Source organism: Anopheles merus, chromosome 2L, assembly GCF_017562075.2.
Source record: "Anopheles merus strain MAF chromosome 2L, AmerM5.1, whole genome shotgun sequence".
NCBI lineage: Eukaryota > Metazoa > Arthropoda > Insecta > Diptera > Culicidae > Anopheles > Anopheles merus.
Window position 1 is genome coordinate 28,224,013 of NC_054083.1, and position 25,197 is coordinate 28,249,209.

Genomic DNA, 25,197 nt, shown 5'->3' on the forward strand with positions numbered 1-25,197 from the left:
CACACACACACACACACACACACACACACACACACACACACACACACACACACACACACACACACACACACACACACACACACACACACACACACACTGGCATCACTTTGTAGCGCTTAGTGTGTGTTACGTGTCAGTCAGTTATCCCAGCAAACATACGGCGAATGAGCCACGGGGAGGTGAAAATTCCGTTTGAACAAAATACAACCTCAGCACCCTCCCTATACCCCTCATAAGAACATGGCTTCCACAGGAAAACGTGAGCTCTTACGCCTGTCGAGGCTAGGGGCGGCAAATCAAAAACGTGCAGCTAAAAAGTGTGCCGCTGGGTGCTGAAACTGAACCCCGCGGCCTGGTGTTGGGCGATGCAAACGAAAAAGTGCAAATGAATCTTGTCTGCGGAGAATACGGAGGTGAAGATGGAATAGACATTTGGTGTTCTTTTTTTTCTTCTTCTTGATTGTGCTGTATTTTTTTTTTGGTTTTCGTCCTACATGTGAGTTCAATAGCATGCGTTGCACTAGACATGTGTAGACGGAGCGGTTGAAATTGCTCGAATCACCTCCGGGGCGAAGTCCTTGATGTGTCGGTGGCTGGTAAAACGCTGAAACACGTTTGTCGGAAACTCATTGATCATTCATGAGATTTACTCGGTGGTTGGGGAGTGTGAAGAGAAGAAACAAAGCACCGTTGAATGCAAATGTAACCTTAAATAAACGTGATCTTGTTGGGAGTAATACATTCAGCCTCAATAGCGTATGACTATTATAGCTTCATGACTAATTTTAAATTAAAAAGCACAAAAAAAACTCAATAATTTCAAAAGGCTTGAAAAAACCCTTATCGTATTTACACCTGTGAATGAATAAATTGCTCAAATATATTTTTAATATTATTGAAATAATAATTTAAAGTGTATCAAAAGCAATGAAACGCCTCATTGTGATTTTCTTCAATATGAATGATATCCAACAAGATCCAATATGAAAAAATCGCAATTGTCAATTGCATATGCAAAGTACAAGTCAGTTGATTTAGTATTTTCTCTTAGCCAGGCTGCAGCTCTTCTAGCTTAAACCATGAAAGGGACCACTATCAGAGCATAATTTGATAGTGGACAAACAAATTTGTATTTAGATTGTTGTTCTAGGCCTCCAATATCTTCATTCCATAACCTCTAAACAAACATATCCCTATCCATATTAAAGCAGCAGAGCAGTACACTAATTTTATTTCTTTTCCATTCCATTTGCAGGCTCACTATTGCCGAGCCAAATCGCTATCAGCACTGGGCAAGTACGAGGAAGCCATCATAGCCCGGTGCCTATCCATCTTCCTAGACCGACAGTCACAGGCCATACCAAGCGGAATCAAATCAGAACTGATGCAGGTACGTTCACACGCTTCCCTCAAAATGGTAGCGGTCTTCCTTACTAAACAACCCTTCTTGTGCATCCTTACAGGATCTGCAGCAACTACTTTTCGAGCCCGCATCGGTCGCAGGCTCCCGTGGCGCTCTCATCGATCATCATCCTCCCAGCGAGCCTGACGATCCGCTCGGGCTGATGTTGGACCATTCTTATGATCTGATCGCGGGTTGCCGCAAACGACGGCACCGGTGCGATCCGCTCGCCACCCAGCGGCGCAAGTCGAAGAAGCAGTTCCTCACCCTCCGCCAGGGCGACTTTGACGAAGACCATTCCGACTACGGTGGCGACGACTACCTGAGCAGTGAGCTGCTGTTCGACTACATGGACGATCCGTTCAGCGAGGAGACGCTGCTGGGACCGGTGCCGACGCGAAACCAGCGCCAACACCGTAGCCACCACCGGAGGCGCCGAAAGTCGGGCAGCGCACTGCTGCTACAATCCGATCTCAGGCTGGAGCAACACCTGCGGGACCACCAGTATCACCAGGCCCAGTATCAGGTGCCGCACCTGGTCGAGCCGAAACAGGAGCAGTGCGACTCAATCATTCCGCAGGCCAGCGCCCGGCTGAAGTCGCTCCTCGAGCGGCTGGATGGTGAGCTGCAGTCAGCCCGTTGGTTGGACACGACGCCGGTTCGGTTAGCGGTAAACCCAGCCCTCATTGAACCTTCCGACTTTGACTGTGTGCTGTGCTGCCGGACGCTGTGGCGTCCGGTGGTGACACCGTGCGGTCACACCTACTGCTGGGTATGTAGATGCCATCTTGATGTCTTGCCGACATAGTCGCTCTAATAATGCCTCCTTCCAATTTTTGCAGGTCTGTCTCGATCGGTGCATGGACTACTCATCCTCCTGTCCGCTCTGTATGGCGCCGCTGGTCGAGCAGTTTCGCAACCATCTGCCCGGCAGTGCTGCGACTCCACCGGAAGCAGCTGCACCGGGCCCTGCCAGCCCGTCCACCAACCTGATCTCACTGGCGAAGCGGAAGATGACGCGCTTCGTCGATCTCGCCATGCAACGCTTCATCCCGGAGGCGTACGAGCGGCGCCAGCAGCAGGAGCAGGACCGCGAACCGACCGTACCGGTGTTCATCTGCACCACCGCATTCCCCTCCGTGCCGTGCCCGCTGTTCGTGTACGAGCAGCGCTACCGGTTGATGGTGCGCCGGGCAATCGAGAGCGGCGAGCGGCGGTTCGGCATCGCCCTGCCGGCCCAGAACGGGCGCCAGCGGTACGTCGAGTACGGCACGATGCTGGACATCCGGGACTGCGTGCAGCTGGGCGACGGGTGCTCCATCCTCTCGACGGTCGGGGGCCGCCGGTTTCGGGTGCTGACGCGCCACGAGCGGGACGGGTACGATACGGCGCACGTCGAGTTTTTCGAGGACGAAAAAATACACGGCGGCAGCACGGAGGCGGACGAGCGGCTGCAGCTGGTGCGCGATCTGCACGAGAAGGTGCTGCTGAAGGCGATCGAGTGGCACCAGAGCCTGCCGGAGAGCATACGGTGCGAGATTTTTAAAAGCTTCGGCAAGATGCCGGACCTGGAGGAGAACTGGGAAGATGTGACGGACGGGCCGGCGTGGGCCTGGTGGATCATTGCGATCTTGCCACTGAACGATAAGCTCAAGGTATGGTTTGACATCGGTAGTAGATAGCCATCGACAGAACTTTAATACTGTGTACTTTTATTCCCCCAGGTTGACATCCTTTCGACGACGAGTCTGAAGAAGCGGCTGCGTGCCATCGACAAAACGCTCAACCTCGAGTCGGCACAGCAGAAGCGCCAGCGCTCCGTGTGCGTCATGGCCGGCGCGTCGTCCGCGTGCTGCGAAGGACTATCATCGACGCAACAGTGCCAAGCGATCGACTGTTGCCTGCGAGAAAGAACTACCTCAAGCGTTCATAATCACCACCATCACCCTCATCACGATAGCGACCGGCAGAGCGACTCCACGCAGCACCAGCATCTTCACCACCACCATCATCACCATCACCATCATCATCATCACCATTTGAGCACGTCGACGGACGAGTATCTGCTGTAAGGGCCGGGCAGGAGAGCCGAAGTCGAGCAGAAGCATACTTCCACTGCAAACACGCCAAAAGTGTAGTGCGTCGCCGTATCGCACAAGGACCGAGCTGAACCGCACAGTCGGCAGAAGCTCACGGAGAGTCCAGTTTTGTATCTCGTACTAGCTAAACAACAGAAAAAACTCTTTCCTAATCAATCGATAAACACTGAAACCGATGGATCAATAGCAAAAAAACACATTAGGGCAGTAATGACAGGGCCGAGGGAGCAGAAGAAGGGCGAACAATTTGAATCGTGATCAATGATGCATTTGATGTAACTAGAAGAAAGGAGGGAGATAGCGAACGACCGTTCGGTCTGTGCAAGGGCGCACAGTGTGCGTATGCCCTTCGAAATCCATATCGTCGCGGTAAGGTAAAACATAATTGCAAGCTTTAATGAGAGTGTTAATTCCAACGCCAAATCCAGTGTTTTCAAACATAGAAGTGAATATTCCTCTTCCCAACTTTTTAAAAACAAACACCATATAACCTTTAAAAAAAAAGCAGCTACGCATATTTCTCCAACCAATTACCACACTTTACAACCTTCCCTTGTACACGGCTATTCGAGCTAATACTAATCGCGTTATTAGAAGTTGACACAGACACCTTTGCCTTGCGCAATGTAATCGCATTCAATCTTACCACACACGGTGAATATATCCTTCCTCCACGGTGTTTGTGCCACTAACTATATAGGAACGTTTTTGCCATTCTCTGATCGCATCTTATAATCCCTCTTGCTCGTTCGATAGCTTCAACGTTTTGGCTTTGACTGCACTTACACCTGTCACAGGTAGAAACCGCCTCCAATGCAAAGCTGTATCTCTCAAACGTTTCCACTGCAACAAGTTTTTTGCTACCATTATTATTCCCTGTTCTCTCTTCATGGAAAACATGTTTTCCCACTTTTTACATTCTTTCCTTCTCTTCTATCGAAAATACCAAACACGGTAAATTTGTCCCAAAACTCTACTATGGTTAGTCGTAGCAAAATACATGTTTAGCGAAAGAAAAACCAGAAACCAATATTGTGCATTTTTGTAAAAGGGGAAATGAAACGTTAGAAACAAAAGGTGTGCTCGTGAGGGACAATGAAAGATGAGATGAGATTTGTGTGTGTATGGCAACACAACAGATCAACCAACAGAAAGGCATGCAAAAAAGCAAACTTAGCTGGTGCTGTGAGACAATGTGAGGACAATCTTTTCTGCAGGTGACCAAAAACCATACGAACAAACAAACAAACAAACAAACAAACCCTCAACAAACAGTGCAACGGAATCGGTTTTCTAAGAGGGCGGTGCCGGGCGAAGATCAATCTGATCTGACCCCGCACAACCTCGACCCCGAAGGGAACATTTCCTCAATCAAATCAGCTAGCAGATGGTAAATGGTAGTAAATGTCACAACGATCACACAAACACACAGTATTCAGTGCACGTATAACAAAACATGGAAATCAATATTGCTAATTAAAGTAAATGCAAAAGGATGGAAGAGTGTTGTCGCAGGGATACTAATACAAATACACAACACACACACACACAAGATAAAACACAAGGCAATAGTTGGCAATGGAACAATCTGGCAACAATCAGTCAAGCAATTCTCATATTTAACTTCCTGCTCTACCGTATCCGTAGAGAGCAGGGGCCGATATCTATCGGCCACAAAAAAAAGAACAAGCACTAAATAATCAAAACACTGCGAATGGAAGAGACTCCAGCAAAAAAGGGAGAGATAAGATTACGTTCTTAGCTATCAGCACCTACTTTTATTGTTTTTCAAACTCTGTGTACATGTTAGCGTACTTTATTCATAAGATCGTTTGCTGATCATTAATTGTGATACTGTGAAATTTAGTTTAGTTGCTATGTTTAAGCGTCTTCTGCTTTCCTTGTTTTGCTTGTCTTTCCACGCCACACACTTTGTCTAGAAGAGTTTAGTTTTTTTTTATATTTTAATGTATGTTTTGCTACATTTCCTTTTTGTGTTACCTTTTTACCCCCGAAACAACTTTAATCCATTCTTTGTTCGTGCTCCTGTGCTCTCCTATGCACCAGGAGTAGCCCTGGTCTCTGGTTTTGAAAAGCCCTGGCTCGCATGTAAACACAGCAAGGGAAGAAAAACAAGTATGCATTTCAATCAGAACAACACAGTAAGGGATAAATGTTTGTGTAAGCTGCTAGGCCATAGGTTAGCGCACGGTGTAAAATGAACACTTAGATAAGGCAAGGTAACTAGTACACTAAATTCAATGTTTGGGACGTAAGTAGAATGATAGGATTTTTTAAATGTAAACTAAATTACCAATTACACTCACACTCTCACAATAAGCATACAAGATCAGTTCTGGCTGCTTGAGCTTACTGGTGACAAGCAGTACCGGTACAACAGGTGCAAGCGTGTACTGGAAACAAAATGGTTAAGCAACAACACACAAGCAAAACACAGCCCGACCACAAACACACACACACCTACACACACACACACACACACACACACACACACACACACACACACACACACACACACACACACACACACACACCTAAACACACAACACAAAGCACACTATTACACAGTAGATAAGGTGAAAAAATTGTACTAGCTGTAAGCTAAATTATGTCAACTACTAGGCACCGAATGTATCTCAATCATTCCCAAATTTCCCTTCTCGTCGTTCTCCCGTTTTTTTTTCTTAACCAACTGCGTTCGCGCAAACACCGCCATACAGCGTTAGGGTTAGAAGCGAGGCGCGTGGGAGACGCCGAAGGAGACGACATGACAGCCAAAGTGTGCCAGCAGCAGTAGGAGCAGAAGCAAGAAATCATTATGATCCGACCTGGGAATGGGATTAGTTGTTCGAAGCGAAGCTAGGAAAGGAACGGCACTCGCTAGACGCAGGGCGGTATAAAGTGTCACAAGAGTCTTATTCGTAAGAGGTACAAAACTACTACTATTATTACAACTACTACTACTCCTACTACTACAACTACTACTACTACTACTGTTAGAACTGGTGTGATGTTCTCAGTCGCATAAGTAGGGAAAGCGCCAGCGCGAGCCGTTGAAAGCCTACGAAAAAAGCAAATGATGCACAGTAGTGTGTTGGGGACAATGAAATCGATTACAGAGCTGAGGACAATGATCGGCGTAGAGTTGTGTGCAAGCTGCGGCAGGGGGAAAATTATTTTTATTTTCTGTTCTGTCTTGAGCCACGTAAGTTGCGAGGAAGCAATTGATAGATCTTCAACTAAATAAAAGAATGAATCCATTTTTCAATGTAATTTGAATTTCTTTTTCTTTTTTTAAGGTTGGTCTTATGCGAATGGATGATTGGAAAAATCCGAAATCCAGAAATCCGAAAAATCAGGAAATTCTAATAATTTCATTTCTTTTTCTACCAAACAAGCTGAAACTTTTGCCTGTCACTGGGACAATTTTCAACATCCAGGTTGTATCCATTTGTCGATTACGCTCCGCAATATTGGATTTCACCGTTTGTGTACAAGCAAACATGCATTTTAACATTGTTTTGTTTTCTATTTTTCTGTTTGAAATTCGTTATAATACTTAAGTACACATTTGTAACCTTTTGAACCTTTCTTGAAATACTACATGGGCGATCAGGCTCGAGACTGCGACGAATCTACGTTTGTTTACATATCATTTAGGCTAAAATAATCTAGCCTGAACATCTGAGGCTAGTTTCACCGCCACCACAATCACCACCAAGTTTCACCATGAAATGATGACATAATTTTAGCCGTCAACTACCAAACTCCATATAAAACAGCTGGCTAGTATCGTAAAAGCGCCGAACATTCTAACGGTTGAAAAAACTCTGAAGTTCTTTGAATCACAAAATAGTATTTTTAAAATACTGCATACAAATCTTAGTAGTATTGTAGCTTACTCCAAACCTAAAATCAAATTATAATTGCATGATGTAAGACATTAAAAATAATATTCCCTTTATCGTAATGCATCACACGATTTTCATCTGGTATCAATATAATAAAATTGATATACATAAGTATCATACAAATTCACACTTTAACCTCCACACCATTAACACTGACTTTTAGTTGATTCATTGAATTCGAGAATTCAGCATGTTCAAAATATTCTTCATTTTGTTTGTGTTCGATATGAGAACTACTAACGTAATGTGTAATGTCCTTGACTCTATACCAAAAACTTGTAACCTTTCACCGTCAATTAACGCAATCATCAAACATCAACATCAGCGATTCGTGCACAACAACCATGCCGATGTCTGCATCATATCGACCAACAACTCCACACTGGACCAAACCCATCCCACTGTCAAACCTCTCTTCATTTCCAACTATCCTACTAAGTTTGTTGCGGAAACCCATGTTGCACTAGACTTCAGAATTAAACCCAAGCTCGCTAGTATCGTGCTGCTGGATGCTACTGGCTGGGAACAGGTGATCTTAAACGTTCGGATATAATGTGATTCAATGTGTAATGATAAGTGCTCGTTTCTCAGTTTCCAGTGCAACAGTTTACGCATCAGTTCAGTGTCAATCCATGTCATTTCATCGATGCTCGCTTTATTGTCCTTGTGACGCGATCGTGTTTCTCCGACGATCGTCGCAACGTCATACAGTTCCTCAACGATCAGGGCATACTGAACTACGCTATCATCCCAATGCCCAGCAGTGCCTTAGAGCCAGTGGATAACATCAGCGTGTACACGGAAAACCGATTCTCAAACAAGACGATATTTGTGCAGTTGGATGATCGCGATAATTTGCATCGTGTTTATCCGAACAAACTAACTAACTTTCATGGATACACCGTTTTCATGGAAATAAGCCGAGACGATTTCCCATACGTTGTATCGTATGATAAAGGATATTATTCGGGTGTGATACCTTATATTTTTAGCTTTTTTGGCATGCATTTTTTAAACCTATCATTCTTTTACATCGATCCTAACTTCAAGTCTAATCAACCCGAAGTGCGCTTTGGCCTCATCACCCAGCAGGACGATTTCCAACAACAGATCGTGTTTCGTGAGATGACCGGTATGTGTTTGCTGTGTCCAGAAAAGACCCATAGATATTTCTCTGCTCATCTAATGATACCGTTCTCTGTGGAGTTTTCTATACTCCTTGGAACAGTGATCATCTGTTGTACTTTGCTGCAACTTCTCTTTCCAGCCCTGTTCCGATTCGATCCGCTATGTTTCATCTTGTTTGGAGCTTATAGGACTGCTAGCAACCATAATCTCTATACTCAAATGCTGCTTTTTATATTCGCTATGCTTTCGTTTTTTCTTGCCAAAGCGTACAACAGTCAAATCATAAGTCTGATCTCCTTTAGAAAGTTTCACCCACGTTCAAACAATATCGACGAGTTTATGCAGTCCGATTATATGGTTTTGGCACACCAAAACCAACGCAGTCAGTTCATTGAGGATATCTTAGGCACAAAGCTGCTGAGTCCAGAAGAAGTACAGCGTTTAAGTGCACAATTTGGAGCGGATATGCACTTATACTACTGCTCACTGCAAAACTGCTGCGATGGTTATCAACTGACTTCTGCCTACTTTCATAACGAACTACATCCAATATACTTAGTGAAAGAGAAACTTTTTTCGAATATTTTCCGGTTTCAGTTTGCCGCTAACTCACCGTTTGCTACGGTGTGGAAGCGTTACTTTGGATGGATCAATGATTCAGGGATATGGAATATCCGATTGCAATACTTCTTTAATTTAATGCGCGTTAGCCTGAAGGCACCGACCCCACCACTATCCGAGGTCCTGTTCACTTTTGAGTATCTAATGACTGTGTGGCTACTGCTAGCGGTTGGTTGGATGATTAGCTTTGCCGTTTTCATTGTAGAATATTTTTCAGTATGGAATATATTTTCAAACAGCCGGTTTAAGTGAATCACTTCATCATAGTGTCCCACCCGCATTAGGCTTTTTCTTTCGATGGTTTTGCTAAATTTGTCAAAAATAATATGTTTTAATTTATCTTATATATTGGACACGCAAAAAGAAAAATATCTATAAGGTAAAAATATTATGGCAAGTAGACTCAATAACTCTCACACAACTTATGATAAATTCTTCCAAACCATTACTAAGATCCTAAAGTTCCACACATATTTATTTCTTCAGTACTTTATCAAAGCAGACGACATTGAAAAGATGTGAAAATTCAACTTATTATAGAATCTTTACATCCGAATAAATTAATAATGCTGCGAAAAGCTATTAAACAAAAGAAAAGAACTATTAAAAGTATGATTCTGACATTCCAACATCTTCACAACACCGTTGTACATACATCAGTGACAATATCACAAATGAAAACAAATATCTAATGTAAGTTCAACCGACAATAATGTCCATTAAACCTACATAGAGTATTGCTGTAAAAATTGAGTAACTGCTGCAATTTCTTTTAACTCTTATATATATATAATGACTTTTCAATTTGTCCATCATGAAAAGACTATCAGTACATCCGCTCCTCTAATCTTGCATTATTCAAACATGATGAACCCTTATCTAAGATTCAATTTCATATTGCATTATTCATTACACTGAAATGATATGTACCAAGGTCACCAAACTCCATACCTCTCCAAACTATTGGTGTATAACTTTATTAGATTTACTTCGAACAGGCATTCCCATCACTACACAATGCTCACAGCCAGATTCAATTGTATTTTGTGTTGGTTGTGTGCCTCTGTCATAGGCCTTACAGCTGATCTAGGTACGATTTCAGACAGTTGTAACCTTTCGCCAGCTGTCGAAACTATCATCCAACTACAACATCAGCGATTCGTGCACAACAACCATGCCGATGTCTGCATCATATCGACCAACAACTCCACACTGGACCAAACCCATCCAACTGTCAAACCTCTCTTCATTTCCAACTATCCTACTAAGTTTGTTGCGGAAACCCATGTTGCACTAGACTTCAGAATTAAACCCAAGCTCGCTAGTATCGTGCTGCTGGATGCTACTGGTTGGGAACAGGTGATCTTAAACGTTCGGGTATAATGTGATTCAATGTGTAATGATAAGTGCTCGTTTCTCAGTTTCCAGTGCAACAGTTTACGCATCAGTTCAGTGTCAATCCATGTCATTTCATCGATGCTCGCTTTATTGTCCTTGTGACGCGTTCGTGTTTCTCCGACGATCGTCGCAACGTCATACAGTTCCTCAACGATCAGGGCATACTGAACTACGCAATCATCCCAATGCCCAGCAGTGCCTCAGTGCCAGTGGATAACATCAGCGTGTACACGGAAAACCGATTCTCAAACGAGAAGATCTTTGTACAGCTGGGGGACATGCATAATCTACATCGAATATATCCCAACAAACTAACTAACTTTCATGGATACACCGTTTTCATGGAAATAAGCCGAGACGATTTCCCATACGTTGTATCGTATGATAAAGGATATTATTCGGGTGTGATACCTTATATTTTTAGCTTTTTTGGCATGCATTTTTTAAACCTATCATTCTATTACATCGATCCAAACTTCAAGTCTAATCAACCCGAAGTGCGCTTTGGCCTCATCACCCAGCAGGACGATTTCCAACAACAGATCGTGTTTCGTGAGATGACCGGTATGTGTTTAGTGTGCCCAGAAAAGATCCATCGATATTTCTCTGCTCATCTAATGATACCGTTCTCTGTGGAGTTTTCTATACTCCTTGGAACAGTGATCATCTGTTGTACTTTGCTGCGACTTCTCTTTCCAGCCCTGTTCCGATTCGATCCGCTATGTTTCATCTTGTTTGGAGCTTATAGGACTGCTAGCAACCATAATCTCTATACTCAAATGCTGCTTTTTATATTCGCTATGCTTTCGTTTTTTCTTGCCAAAGCGTACAACAGTCAAATCATAAGTCTGATCTCCTTTAGAAAGTTTCACCCACGTTCAAACACTATCGACGAGTTTATGCAGTCCGACTACTTGGTTTTGGCTCACCAAAACCAACGCAGTCAGTTCATTGAGGATATGTTAGGCACAAAGCTGCTGAGTCCAGAAGAGGTGCAACGTTTAAGTGCACAATTTGGAGTAAATATACACTATTACTACTGCTCACTGCAGAGTTGTTCCGATGCTTTCGAACTGTCTTCTCTCTACGCTCAGGAAAAATCACATCCAATATACACAGTGAAAGAGAAATTGTTTTCGGATATCTTTCGGTTTCAGTTTGCCGCCAACTCACCGTTTGCTACGGTGTGGAAGCGTTATTTTGGATGGATCAACGATGCAGGGTTGTGGAATTACCTAATACAATACACCCTTAATTTTATGCGCGTAAGCCTGAAGGCACCGACCCCACCACTATCGGAGATCCTGTTCACTTTTGAGTATCTAATGACTGTGTGGCTACTGCTAGCGGTTGGTTGGATGATTAGCTTTGCCGTTTTCATTGTAGAGTATTTTTCAGCATGGAATATATTTTCAAACAGCCGGTTCAAGTGAATCACTTAATCATAGTGTATGTCGTGTGGCCCAACCAGCATTAGGCTTTCTCTCCCTCTCTCTCTCTTTCTATTATATGTGTTATAAGTAATATGTTTAAAAAAGTAAAAAAATAAGTTTTAAGTAAAACAAAATAATTAAAAAAAACTGCTAACAATACATATTTTATTGGAGCTAAGAGGGCCTCATCTTGAATAGAGACACTTCCAGCTCTTGAATTGAGAAAACATACGACTTTGTTTAATGTCTTTACTAATCGTTCTTTATTTCACAAAACTTACTTATTTATCCGATGCTACAACCGCTTAGCGGTCTTGGCCTTCCTCAGGAATGTTCGAAATCGCTCACAGTCTCGCGCCTTCTTCTGACAGTCTGTTATCCCGGCTTTTATGGCGGACGCCTCAACGCCATCCTGCCACCTCAATTTGGGCCTACCACGTTTTCTCTGTCCTTGTGGGCGGCCTAAAAAGACTTTACGGGCTGGGTCGTCCGTTTGCATGCGTACAACATGGCTAGCCCACCGGAACCTATTTCACGAAAACTGTGGTTTATATTTTGGAATTATTTGTGTGTGATGGGTATGTGTATGTTGTTCTTGTTGTTGGAATAATTTAGAGAGGCTTTGGCTCCTGTGGAGTTCTTTCGCCTCTTTATAGGTGTGTATTTACATCTTGTTTCGTTGTGCAGGTGTGATAAGTTCGTATATGATTATGCTATGCCTATTTTGTATTTCTCTCCATTGGTCTGTTCTCGGGGTTTTATGTTGTCTTTATGTACCGTTATGTTTTGCCTGTTCATCTTGAAATCCTTCGCGTTTCCAGAAAGTTTCTAAACACGCTTGAAACTTTATGACCTATGCGTCTTCCATTGTTAACTTACAGGATTCAATTATCCCTACGCATATGCATTTTTCATCTTGCAGTTTGTTTGACGTTGTACGCTGTTGTTTTAGGCCAACATTAATGATTCCATACAATAATTTACAGTTTGGTTCTATCTTTGCATTTTCTGCATTTATCATTTATCTGCTGTTCAAACCGGATGTGTCAAAGTTTTTACAATTTGATCTGTGAAATAGTGTTAGAAACTGAAACAACCAAAACGGATAGAATTGTTTGCCAAACATTAATTACGTGATACGCGCCAAGCCTCGAATATTACCCCGCTACTCCTTTTGTGCCTTTTCCGATCAGTTCGGCTCCTATCTGTTCGAGTTTTTTGGCTTCTAGGTATCTTCGGATACCTTCTGTTTATGACAGGTCGTTGGACACTTTTCTAGCAAAATGTTCCAACAGATAGTTTCCAGATGGTTGTATGATTATATAATTTTCTATAGCAGACATTCTGCAGTGTAATAAATTCATCCAAACCTTTACAACAATCCCAATAATATACCACACATTTTGGTTTCTTTACTTCTGTATCAAAGCAGACGACATTGAAAAGATGTGATAATTCAACTTATTATAGAATCTTTACATCCGAATAAATTAATAATGCTGCGAAAAGCTATAAACCAAAAAAAGGAACTATTAAAAGTATGATTCTGACATTCCAACACCTTCACAAGACCGTTGTAGATACATCAGTGACAATATCACAAATGAAAATAAATATCTAATGTAAGTTCAACCGACAATAATGTCCATTAAACCTACATAGAGTATTGCTGTAAAAATTGAGTAACTGCTGCAATTTCTTTTAACTCTTATATATATATAATGACTTTTCAATTTGTCCATCATGAAAAGACTATCAGTAAATCCGCTCCTCTAATCTTGCATTATTCAAACATGATGAACCCTTATCTAAGATTCAATTTCATATTGCATTATTCATTACACTGAAATGATATGTACCAAGGTCACCAAACTCCATACCTCTCCAAACTATTGGTGTATAACTTTATTAGATTTACTTCGAACAGGCATTCCCATCACTACACAATGCTCACAGCCAGATTCAATTGTATTTTGTGTTGGTTGTGTGCCTCTGTCATAGGCCTTAGAGCTGATCTAGGTACGATTTCAGACAGTTGTAACCTTTCGCCAGCTGTCGAAACTATCATCCAACTACAACATCAGCGATTCGTGCACAACAACCATGCCGATGTCTGCATCATATCGACCAACAACTCCACACTGGACCAAACCCATCCCACTGTCAAACCTCTCTTCATTTCCAACTATCCTACTAAGTTTGTTGCGGAAACCCATGTTGCACTAGACTTCAGAATTAAACCCAAGCTCGCTAGTATCGTGCTGCTGGATGCTACTGGCTGGGAACAGGTGATCTTAAACGTTCGGATATAATGTGATTCAATGTGTAATAATAAGTGCTCGTTTCTCAGTTTCCAGTGCAACAGTTTACGCATCAGTTCAGTGTCAATCCATGTCATTTCATCGATGCTCGCTTTATTGTCCTTGTGACGCGATCGTGTTTCTCCGACGATCGTCGCAACGTCATACAGTTCCTCAACGATCAGGGCATACTGAACTACGCAATCATCCCAATGCCCAGCAGTGCCTCAGTGCCAGTGGATAACATCAGCGTGTACACGGAAAACCGATTCTCAAACGAGAAGATCTTTGTACAGCTGGGGGACATGCATAATCTACATCGAATATATCCCAACAAACTAACTAACTTTCATGGATACACCGTTTTCATGGAAATAAGCCGAGACGATTTCCCATACATTCGATCGTACATAAAAGGATATTACTCCGGTGTTATACAATTATCATTGAGCTATTTCAAAATGCAGTTTTTAAACCTATCATTCTATTACATCGATCCAAACTTCAAGTCTAATCAACCCGAAGTGCGCTTTGGCCTCATCACCCAGCAGGACGATTTCCAACAACAGATCGTGTTTCGTGAGATGACCGGTATGTGTTTAGTGTGCCCAGAAAAGATCCATCGATATTTCTCTGCTCATCTAATGATACCGTTCTCTGTGGAGTTTTCTATACTCCTTGGAACAGTGATCATCTGTTGTACTTTGCTGCGACTTCTCTTTCCAGCCCTGTTCCGATTCGATCCGCTATGTTTCATCTTGTTTGGAGCTTATAGGACTGCTAGCAACCATAATCTCTATATTCAAATGCTGCTTTTTATATTCGCTATGCTTTCGTTTTTTCTTGCCAAAGCGTACAACAGTCAAATCATAAGTCTGATCTCCTTTAGAAAGTTTCACCCACGTTCAAACACTATCGACGAGTTTATGCAGTCCGACTACTTGGTTTTGGCTCACCAAAACCAACGCAGTCAGTTCATTGAGGATATGTTAGGCACAAAGCTGCTGAGTCCAGAAGAGGTGCAACGTTTAAGTGCACAATTTGGAGTAAATATACACTATTACTACTGCTCACTGCAGAGTTGTTCCGATGCTTTCGAACTGTCTTCTCTCTACGCTCAGGAAAAATCACATCCAATATACACAGTGAAAGAGAAATTGTTTTCGGATATCTTTCGGTTTCAGTTTGCCGCCAACTCACCGTTTGCTACGGTGTGGAAGCGTTATTTTGGATGGATCAACGATGCAGGGTTGTGGAATTACCTAATACAATACACCCTTAATTTTATGCGCGTAAGCCTGAAGGCACCGACCCCACCACTATCGGAGATCCTGTTCACTTTTGAGTATCTAATGACTGTGTGGCTACTGCTAGCGGTTGGTTGGATGATTAGCTTTGCCGTTTTCATTGTAGAGTATTTTTCAGCATGGAATATATTTTCAAACAGCCGGTTCAAGTGAATCACTTAATCATAGTGTATGTCGTGTGGCCCAACCAGCATTAGGCTTTCTCTCCCTCTCTCTCTCTTTCTATTATATGTGTTATAAGTAATATGTTTAAAAAAGTAAAAAATAAGTTTTAAGTAAAACAAAATAATTAAAAAAAACTGCTAACAATACATATTTTATTGGAGCTAAGAGGGCCTCATCTTGAATAGAGACAACTTCCAGCTCTTGAATTGAGAAAACATACGACTTTGTTTAATGTCTTTACTAATCGTTCTTTATTTCACAAAACTTACTTATTTATCCGATGCTACAACCGCTTAGCGGTCTTGGCCTTCCTCAGGAATGTTCGAAATCGCTCACAGTCTCGCGCCTTCTTCTGACAGTCTGTTATCCCGGCTTTTATGGCGGACGCCTCTACGCCATCCTGCCACCTCAATTTGGGCCTACCACGTTTTCTCTGTCCTTGTGGGCGGCCTAAAAAGACTTTACGGGCTGGGTCGTCCGTTTGCATGCGTACAACATGGCTAGCCCACCGGAACCTATTTCACGAAAACTGTGGTTTATATTTTAAAATTATTTGTGTGTGATGGGTATGTGTATGTTGTTCTTGTTGTTGGAATAATTTAGAGAGGCTTTGGCTCCTGTGGAGTTCTTTCGCCTCTTTATGGGTGTGTATTTACATCTTGTTTCGTTGTGCAGGTGTGATAAGTTCGTATATGATTATGCTATGCCTATTTTGTATTTCTCTCCATTGGTCTGTTCTCGGGTTTTTATGTTGTCTTTATGTACCGTTATGTTTTGCCTGTTCATCTTGAAATCCTTCGCGTTTCCAGAAAGTTTCTAAACACGCTTGAAACTTTATGACCTATGCGTCTTCCATTGTTAACTTACAGGATTCAATTATCCCTACGCATATGCATTTTTCATCTTGCAGTTTGTTTGACGTTGTACGCTGTTGTTTTAGGCCAACATTAATGATTCCATACAATAATTTACAGTTTGGTTCTATCTTTGCATTTTCTGCATTTATCATTTATCTGCTGTTCAAACCGGATGTGTCAAAGTTTTTACAATTTGATCTGTGAAATAGTGTTAGAAACTGAAACAACCAAAACGGATAGAATTGTTTGCCAAACATTAATTACGTGATACGCGCCAAGCCTCGAATATTACCCCGCTACTCTTTTTGTGCCTTTTCCGATCAGTTCGGCTCCTATCTGTTCGAGTTTTTTGGCTTCTAGGTATCTTCGGATACCTTCTGTTTGTGACAGGTCGTTGGACACTTTTCTAGCAAAATGTTCCAACAGATAGTTTCCAGATGGTTGTATGATTATATAATTTTCTATAGCAGACATTCTGCAGTGTAATAAATTCATCCAAACCTTTACAACAATCCCAATAATATACCACACATTTTGGTTTCTTTACTTCTGTATCAAAGCAGACGACATTGAAAAGATGTGATAATTCAACTTATTATAGAATCTTTACATCCGAATAAATTAATAATGCTGCGAAAAGCTATGAAACAAAAGAAAAGAACTATTAAAAGTATGATTCTGACATTCCAACACCTTCACAAGACCTTTGTAGATACATCAGTGACAATATCACAAATGAAAACAAATATCTAATGTAAGTTCAACCGATAATAATGTCCATTAAACCTACATAGAGTATTGCTGTAAAAATTGAGTAACTGCTGAGATTTCTTTTAACTCTTATATATAATGACTTTTCAATTTGTCCATCATGAAAAGACTATCAGTACATCCGCTCCTCTAATCTTGCATTATTCAAACATGATGAACCCTTATCTAAGATTCAATTCCATATTGCATTATTCATTACACTGAAATGATATGTACCAAGGTCACCTGCATACCTCTGCAAACTATTGGTGTATAACTTTATTAGATTTACTTCGAACAGGCATTCTCATCACTACACAATGCTAACATCCAGATTCAAATGTATTTTGTGTTGGTTGTGTGCCTCTGTCATAGGCCTTAGAGCTGAACTAGGTACGATTTCGGACAGTTGTAACCTTTCGCCAGCTGTCGAAACTATCATCCAACTACAACATCAGCGATTCGTGCACAACAACCATGCCGATGTCTGCATCATATCGTCCAACAACTCCACACTGGACCAAACCCATCCAACTGTCAAACCTTTCTTCATTTCCAACTATCCTACTAAGTTTGTTGCGGAAACCCATGTTGCACTAGACTTCAGAATTAAACCCAAGCTCGCTAGTATCGTGCTGCTGGATGCTACTGGCTGGGAACAGGTGATCTTAAACGTTCGGGTATAATGTGATTCAATGTGTAATGATAAGTGCTCGTTTCTCAGTTTCCAGTGCAACAGTTTACGCATCAGTTCAGTGTCAATCCATGTCATTTCATCGATGCTCGCTTTATTGTCCTTGTGACGCGTTCGTGTTTCTCCGACGATCGTCGCAACGTCATACAGTTCCTCAACGATCAGGGCATACTGAACTACGCAATCATCCCAATGCCCAGTAGTGCCTCAGAAGGAGTGGATAACATCAGCGTGTACACAGAAAACCGATTCTCAAACGAAGCGATATTTGTGCAGTTGGATGACCGCGATAATTTGCATCGTGTTTATCCAAACAAACTCAATAATTTATATGATATGTACCTAGTCGTTGGAATATTTCGTAGAGATTTTCCTTATGTTGTATCTTATGTGAAAGGCATTTACTCAGGAGTAGTACCAGTGACGTTTACTTTTTCAGGAACCAAGTCTTTGAATGTGAGATTTTATTATGTCGATGCAAACATCAAGTCTAATCATGTTGACATCTACTTTGGCCCAATCTCCCTGGAAGATGATTTTCATCAACAGATCGTGCTTCGGGAAATGACTGGCACGTGTCTGCTGTGTCCAGAACGGACCTTCAAATATTTCTTTCTTCATTTGTTGAAACCTTTCTCCGCTCAAGTTGCGATTCTACTTGGAGCTATGATCACCGTTACTTTTCTTCTGCATCTTCTCTTTCCAGTCCTGTTCCGATTCGATTTAATCGGGTTCGTCTTCTTTGGAGCAAATAGAACTGCCTGTAATCACAATTTCCCCACCCAAATATTGCTTTTTCTATTCGCTTTGCTCTCGTTCTTCCTGGCCAAAGCTTACAACTGTAGACTATTAGGCCTTATGTCGTTAAGAAATTTCCATACACGGCCAGACACTATCGCCGAGTTTATGCAGTCGGACTACATGGTTTTGTTGCACGAACAGCAACGCAGCAAACTCTATGAAGACATATTAGGCCCAAAGATACTGAGTCCAGAAGAAGCGGAGCAAATGTCCGCTGAGCATGGAGTTCTATACAATCGTCATGTTTGCTCAGTCCAAAATTGTGGTGATGCTTTAGAGCTTACCTCGAAATATTTCTACGACTCACAGTTTCCCAGATTTGTGCTAAAAGAAAAGTTGATCCCACATATTCATAGGTTTCAGCTTCCTGGCAACTCACCATTTACGGAAGTATTCAAGCGTTACTTTGCGGAGTTCAACGATGCAGGATTATGGGAACACGGTAGACAAAAGGCGTATTTTATCATGGGATCAAACATAAAAGCACCGACTCCATCACTATCGGAGGTTCTGTTCACCTTAGAGTATCTGATACCTGTGTGGCAGTTGCTAGCGGTTGGTTGGATGATTAGCTTTACTGTTTTGATTGTTGAGTATTTCTCAATGGAGATAATATCAACTAAAAGCCAGGACAAACCACGCAGCAATTAAATCACATTATGATTTGTAGTTTATGTGGCTTAGAATCACTTATGGCAGTATAATGTACAACCCCAAATAGCCAGCTCGTACTTTATAGCTGATTTAGGGCTGTTTAACGAAAAATCGTTCCGATGTCGTACTTTGTGGCTGATTAAGAGATAGACGGTACTTTGCGGAACTATGGAGCTTTTTAACAGGCACATGGTACTCTTTGGAACTTTGCGGCTGATTAGCACTATGTGTAGGGTTCATGATAGAACTTTAAGGCTTGTTAAGAGTGTGTATCGAACTTGATGGAACTTTATAGCTTTTTAATGCATGGCATCGGTACAAGGTGGATCTTGTCAAAGTGTCAAAGAGAGACGCCGTCAATCATCTCATTGCTGCTGTACAAGTTAGATAAGTTAATTAAAGAAGGAATATTGAGTGAAGTGATTGTGAATTATCAGTAAATTGTGTAAAATTTTGTGTAATTTATCAATACAAAAGTTTTAAAAATATACATATGTGTTTAAACGAAACAAATCTTGTTGTTTATTTCATCGATGACGCTTGCTTGAAAATAAAACACACAGAAAAATAATCCCTGGAATCGTGGCATAAGGAAGCTGCTTAGGCGCTGTTTTAAAGACCCACATAGAACTTTAATGCTGTTTATCTACTGCAAAAGGCGAATTAGAGCAGCGATCTTTACCGTGCCAAAATGAGCTGCTTAAGCAATTCTGGCTATTTGGGACGTGTAATGTACAATATGAAATAAATATGAACCATTTGCTGATGACGAACTCGTATAAAATCAGAACACATTTGTCTTTTTAAAAATAATCAGTTTAATGGTCATTCGAGCAGCTTTAATGCAAAAGCTTGCCTGCAACTGCTCACGGCATGTGTACAACTTCGAGCCACTGCTTGCATGCAACGTACAGTTTTATTATTCGTTTAGGTGTTTACATAAGTTCAGTTTTATTTCCTGGAAAATCACCATCTCTGTGTTCCTAAAAGTTTTTCTTTAATTTTGCTTTATATAGCAATTCATTATATTGATGTGATTATCATAATGTTTGAGCGTGGGTGCTCGCCAACAGGATTTCAAATACAGTCTGTTCCCGAAATACGCGATTTACGCGTTCCCGAGGAATCCGCGTAAGTCGAATTTCACGTTTACGATTAAAATTCAATGGGTTACTTGATGTTTTTTGATCATATTTAGTAGTTTTTGTTTATGATTTGATATGGCTGGCTTTATTATTTTAAATAAATTTTTAATTAATTTGTTATTAACAAAAGTGCAATTTATACTGCATTAGACAATTTTTGAAGCAAATTGTATAGATTTTACATTAAATCTATCGAATTTATTAAACCGCATATCTACAAATCCGTGTAAGTCGAGTACCGTCGAGTTAATTATTGATATAGTAAATAAGAATATTGATGTTAAACCAACTGTCCAGTTGAACGGCAAAATAAAAACTACGCACAAAACAGTTCATCTGGTCAGTTATTTTAGGGTTTTACCTGTCCGCTATGAAAAAATAATTGGTTTTTAGTGATCGCCCCCAAGCTTATTTGTCATTTTACATGCACGCCAAATCAATGCCACTTGTTCCAACACATGCTCCCGCTTGCCAACCGCAAGTGCGGTGACATAATCAGCCACTAGCTAACCGGTGCACTACTACTGCACGGTGTCCCGAAACCGTGCCGCACTACTAACCTTTCACATGGTTGTGCCGGCCCCGGTCAATAGGCTCCGATCGGACACCCATCATGCATCGAACAGGTTCTGCTGGCACAATCGCGGCCAGTTGCGAACCGAAAACCGTCTCGATTAAAAGTGTGCCAATAAACTCGCGCAACCTTACCGGCCGAGCGCACTAGCCACTGACCATTTTCTTCCCCTCGGAACGTTGCAGCTTTGCGTGGAGCCACCAAAGCTTTATAAGAAAAAACAAAACAAAACACAACAACAACAACAAAAAAACATACAAACGGGTGGCTGATAAAAGCGAAACAGTTAAGTGGGAGGCGGTAGGGCAACAAAAAACTAGAACATCTTGGCAGGACCAGCCGCAGTAACGGGGAAAGTCTCAAGGACAACCATCGTAGGACAACGGTATGAAGCCACACACACGCATACACACATGCGCAAACACACTCATACAGGTGAGCTAAATATCACATAATTGGAATGGAGCGATCCGACAGCCGTGCATGTAATTTGAGGCACACACAAAAAGCCACCACAAAGTGCAGTATAACGAAGTGTCCAGTCCGGGTGATCCTGTTCCCCACCGAAAATGAACGAACGAGCAGAGACTGGAATGGCTGCTCGAGTAACATGGTTTCATTTTTCTGGAGTTTTTTTTTTTTTTCATTATGATTACTCAATCCGTGCCGCCGAGATTGTGGCTCGTTAGCCCGAAATGGCACACGTTGTAGAAAACGACAAAGCAACAGCTGTTGATTAGCAACAAGTCTAAAATTACCAACCAAAGGCAACTCTTTGCATCGAATTTTCAAGATCAAACGTTTGTGTAACGTTCCGTTGAACCTTCCTCATTAGCGCGATTTTCACAAAAAATAACAAAAATAAACTAATGCTAAAATTATTCCTCATTCATTACGACCCTCTTACACGAATGTTTGATTTATTTCAAACAAATTATTCCAAAACCCTACTCGAAACCCCCGGAGGGTGACATAAACTCCGGAAGACGCGAAACCACAGGCTCTCCCTCTGTGACGACGCATTCGCAAACCCGTGGCACATTGTTTGATTTTCCTCCTTGCGCTCGCGTACACAAACCACCGTCCCGCTTACTACCCGCTGCCCCCGGCCATAACGCCCAGTGCCTTTCTTTTAAGGCTGGGCTCGACTTTCCATTTGCAAATAGTATAATTACTCTCTCGCCGGACTCACACACCCGCTGGCGAAGGTTTCGTTTCGGCTGCCTGACGGTGATGGGTTTTTGTTACGGTGTAACCCTCTCCTTGTGCGGCCGTCGTCGTCGTCGTCGTCGTCGTCGTCGTCGTCGTCGTGTGGGCAGCTGTAATCCCACTGCCGTCAACTACGGTTTGGCTACGGTTGGCTTGCTGGCAGCATCACCGCCATCTCCCTCGTAATGGTGCATTTTGCGCAGGTGGAGGAAAAGTCAAATAAAACACTAATCAAATCATTAGTATACGGTACCTCCCGCGCGCAAAGTGACGTGCGTGTTGGATTAGGTATTCGGAGCGGTTTCAGACGCGCCTGCACAACAATGATACGCAGCCACAGTGCCATAACCGAAAGGGAAACATTTTGTGCAAAATTTGGTAATGTTTCTGTTGCCACAAGCTGTGTCGCAAGTGTCACATTGGTTTGGTAGAGTCGTGGCTACCTTGGATGATTATTGACAGTAAAGATAAATTGTATACGACTCATGAATATTATTTTGTCATAGATATTTTGCGAAGAGTTTTGAATGAAATTAGTAAAAATGCCCCGATAACAAAAGCTAAACCTAATAACCTAATATACATTTACTTACTACAAAGTGCACACGAAGTTTTCTACCTTGCTAGGAATCACTGTACCTTGTTGTATCCGTGTCTTTGTCTGCATCCTGGGACATTCCCTTACCTCTGACGTTAATCCGGTTCCTTTCGAAACATCTGTTCCTCAAAATGCCCATCGATGCTTAACTCTTGGCTCTGTTTCAGTCTTATTTCCAATCTCAAAATACAATCCATTCGGGGCTTAGTACGATGAAGGGCATGTTAACCCGCCTGCACTACACATGCATTTATTCAAGCTTTGTTCAAGCATATAGAATCACCACAAAAGCACTTTAATCCGCGTTAAATCATCGCCTAACAACAAATAAAAATATGTCTAAACAGATTGATAATTATTGCTATCTCACACACAATTGTTGATTATTTTTGTTTAAGGAAAACATACTGTTGTAGTTCTTCCAGTGCCTAGGTGGATAAATCGCAGTTTCATAATTAGGTGTGGAAAAAAGCCACATCCAAGTGATACATACCTACCATACCCAAGAGTGTTAAACAACGAACAACCATAAACGAGGTGGAATTCTTTGATAAGCATTTATTAATGGAAACGTAACAAAAAAAATCTCGCTATTTGGTTTAAGAACCTCGAATGACCAGCTGCTCCCATTACGATCAATTCGACTCCTATCTTCTCAGATTTTTTGACTATCTTCGGATGCATCCTTTTTTGACATGTCGTAGGGCGCTATTCTAACAAACAGCCCCTACATAGTGATGATGGATGAAAATTATAACGTTTTTTTTATATAATTTCTAATATTACTAGTAACTTTGGTCCGATTTCAGAGTTATGCAATACAATTTCAAAACACCCTTTATCTGTAAGAGCTTTACGCGACAAAAAAACGACTAAGAAATTCATCTCTATATCGCTCCTGGAACTAATGCTGAATTCTTCCGGTCTAATCAATACAGGGCCTGGATCTAATTCTAATCCCATCGCGAACCTCGATTTGATCTAGAACACATACCAATCCAGCAACTAATGCATAACTCACGTCAAATTCATAGACACGGCTTATTTTTAGAAGTGTGTACAGTGGACCTCGTTAAAGAACAAGGGATGTATTCAAACTGTGTTTCATATTAATGAAAGGGCTTTCTTTGGCTTCTGTCGTATTCAAAATAAAACTGTTCCATTACGCACCGAAACGGGTGCAGAACACATCTGCATCGCATGACTCATACATAGAGCCAACCATACGATGGAAGAAGAAAACCGTACACTGCAGTACAAAGTATCGAACCGCTCAATACACATCCTGGTGGGGCAATTGATTATGACTTAAGTGTTGAAGTGTTTTAGATCCCCAAGCAGTTCTAAATCAACGCGTAATGTATCGCTGTGTAAGTGTGTGAGTTTGTCTGTTGTATAACTCGCCCAAACCTTCCCCCATTCAAACCCGCCAGCCACTGTTCGCCAGTGGTTCGGTTTCACGGTGTCCACCGGGTGATTAATCTCCCGACTACCACTCCCTGCCATACTTGCCCAGTACGAAAACCACCTAGCCCCCTGGCCACTACCAGCTGCCGAAAGAGAAGGGATCCGGTGTGTTTCGTCGCAAATCGGACCGTTCGGTTGAACGTGGGGTGGCCACGTTCTTTTCGCTACTAACCGCGTCCGTCATGCAATTATTCGGCTCTTTCAGCTCGACTCGACTCGTTTGTCCAGCACCGTAACGCACCTTAGTCGGTGGAATACTTAAAGTCCCAACCGTTCGCTCACTCACAAGCACTAAAATTGCGCCCCACAACCGAAGGGATACAAAAAGTAGTTCCATTTTGGTGCGTTTCAGTTCGGGGCACGACTGGGCTTAAGTGTTTTACTGCTTTAGATTCAAGTTTTTTTTCTTCTTCTTTTTGTTGCACTTTCGATTCTCGTCACAGCTCGTTGGACGTTGGATCGTGTCAGGCCCGTTTCCTCATTTGGTTACCATGCAGCCGGCAAGAACCGTGCCGGCACGGGCAGGGCACAAGCTCGGCGTGCGTATCACGATTGTACAAAAATTGACAATTGATCGGGTGTCAGTTCGACGTTCGATGATCGCGAGACCTTGAAGCGCGTGTTGAGATGCAGAAATCTGCTCTTACGGTGTTGTGACTCAAG

At 42.0% G+C, this 25,197-nt stretch overlaps 1 protein-coding gene across 2 annotated transcripts in view; it reads left to right on the plus strand.

Annotated features, from left to right (window-relative positions):
* LOC121591741 overlaps positions 1 to 3,688 on the plus strand; it is a 50,802-nt gene extending 47,114 nt beyond the window's left edge. For both annotated transcript variants that reach the window (XM_041912626.1, XM_041912625.1), the window contains exons 4-7: positions 1,256 to 1,390; positions 1,464 to 2,174; positions 2,245 to 3,057; positions 3,127 to 3,688. In XM_041912626.1, coding sequence (XP_041768560.1) covers positions 1,256 to 1,390; positions 1,464 to 2,174; positions 2,245 to 3,057; positions 3,127 to 3,474 — 2,007 coding nt within the window. In that variant the 3' untranslated portion in view covers positions 3,475 to 3,688. The remainder of the gene's footprint in view (positions 1 to 1,255; positions 1,391 to 1,463; positions 2,175 to 2,244; positions 3,058 to 3,126) is intronic.
* The last annotated feature ends 21,509 nt before the right edge of the window (positions 3,689 to 25,197 follow it).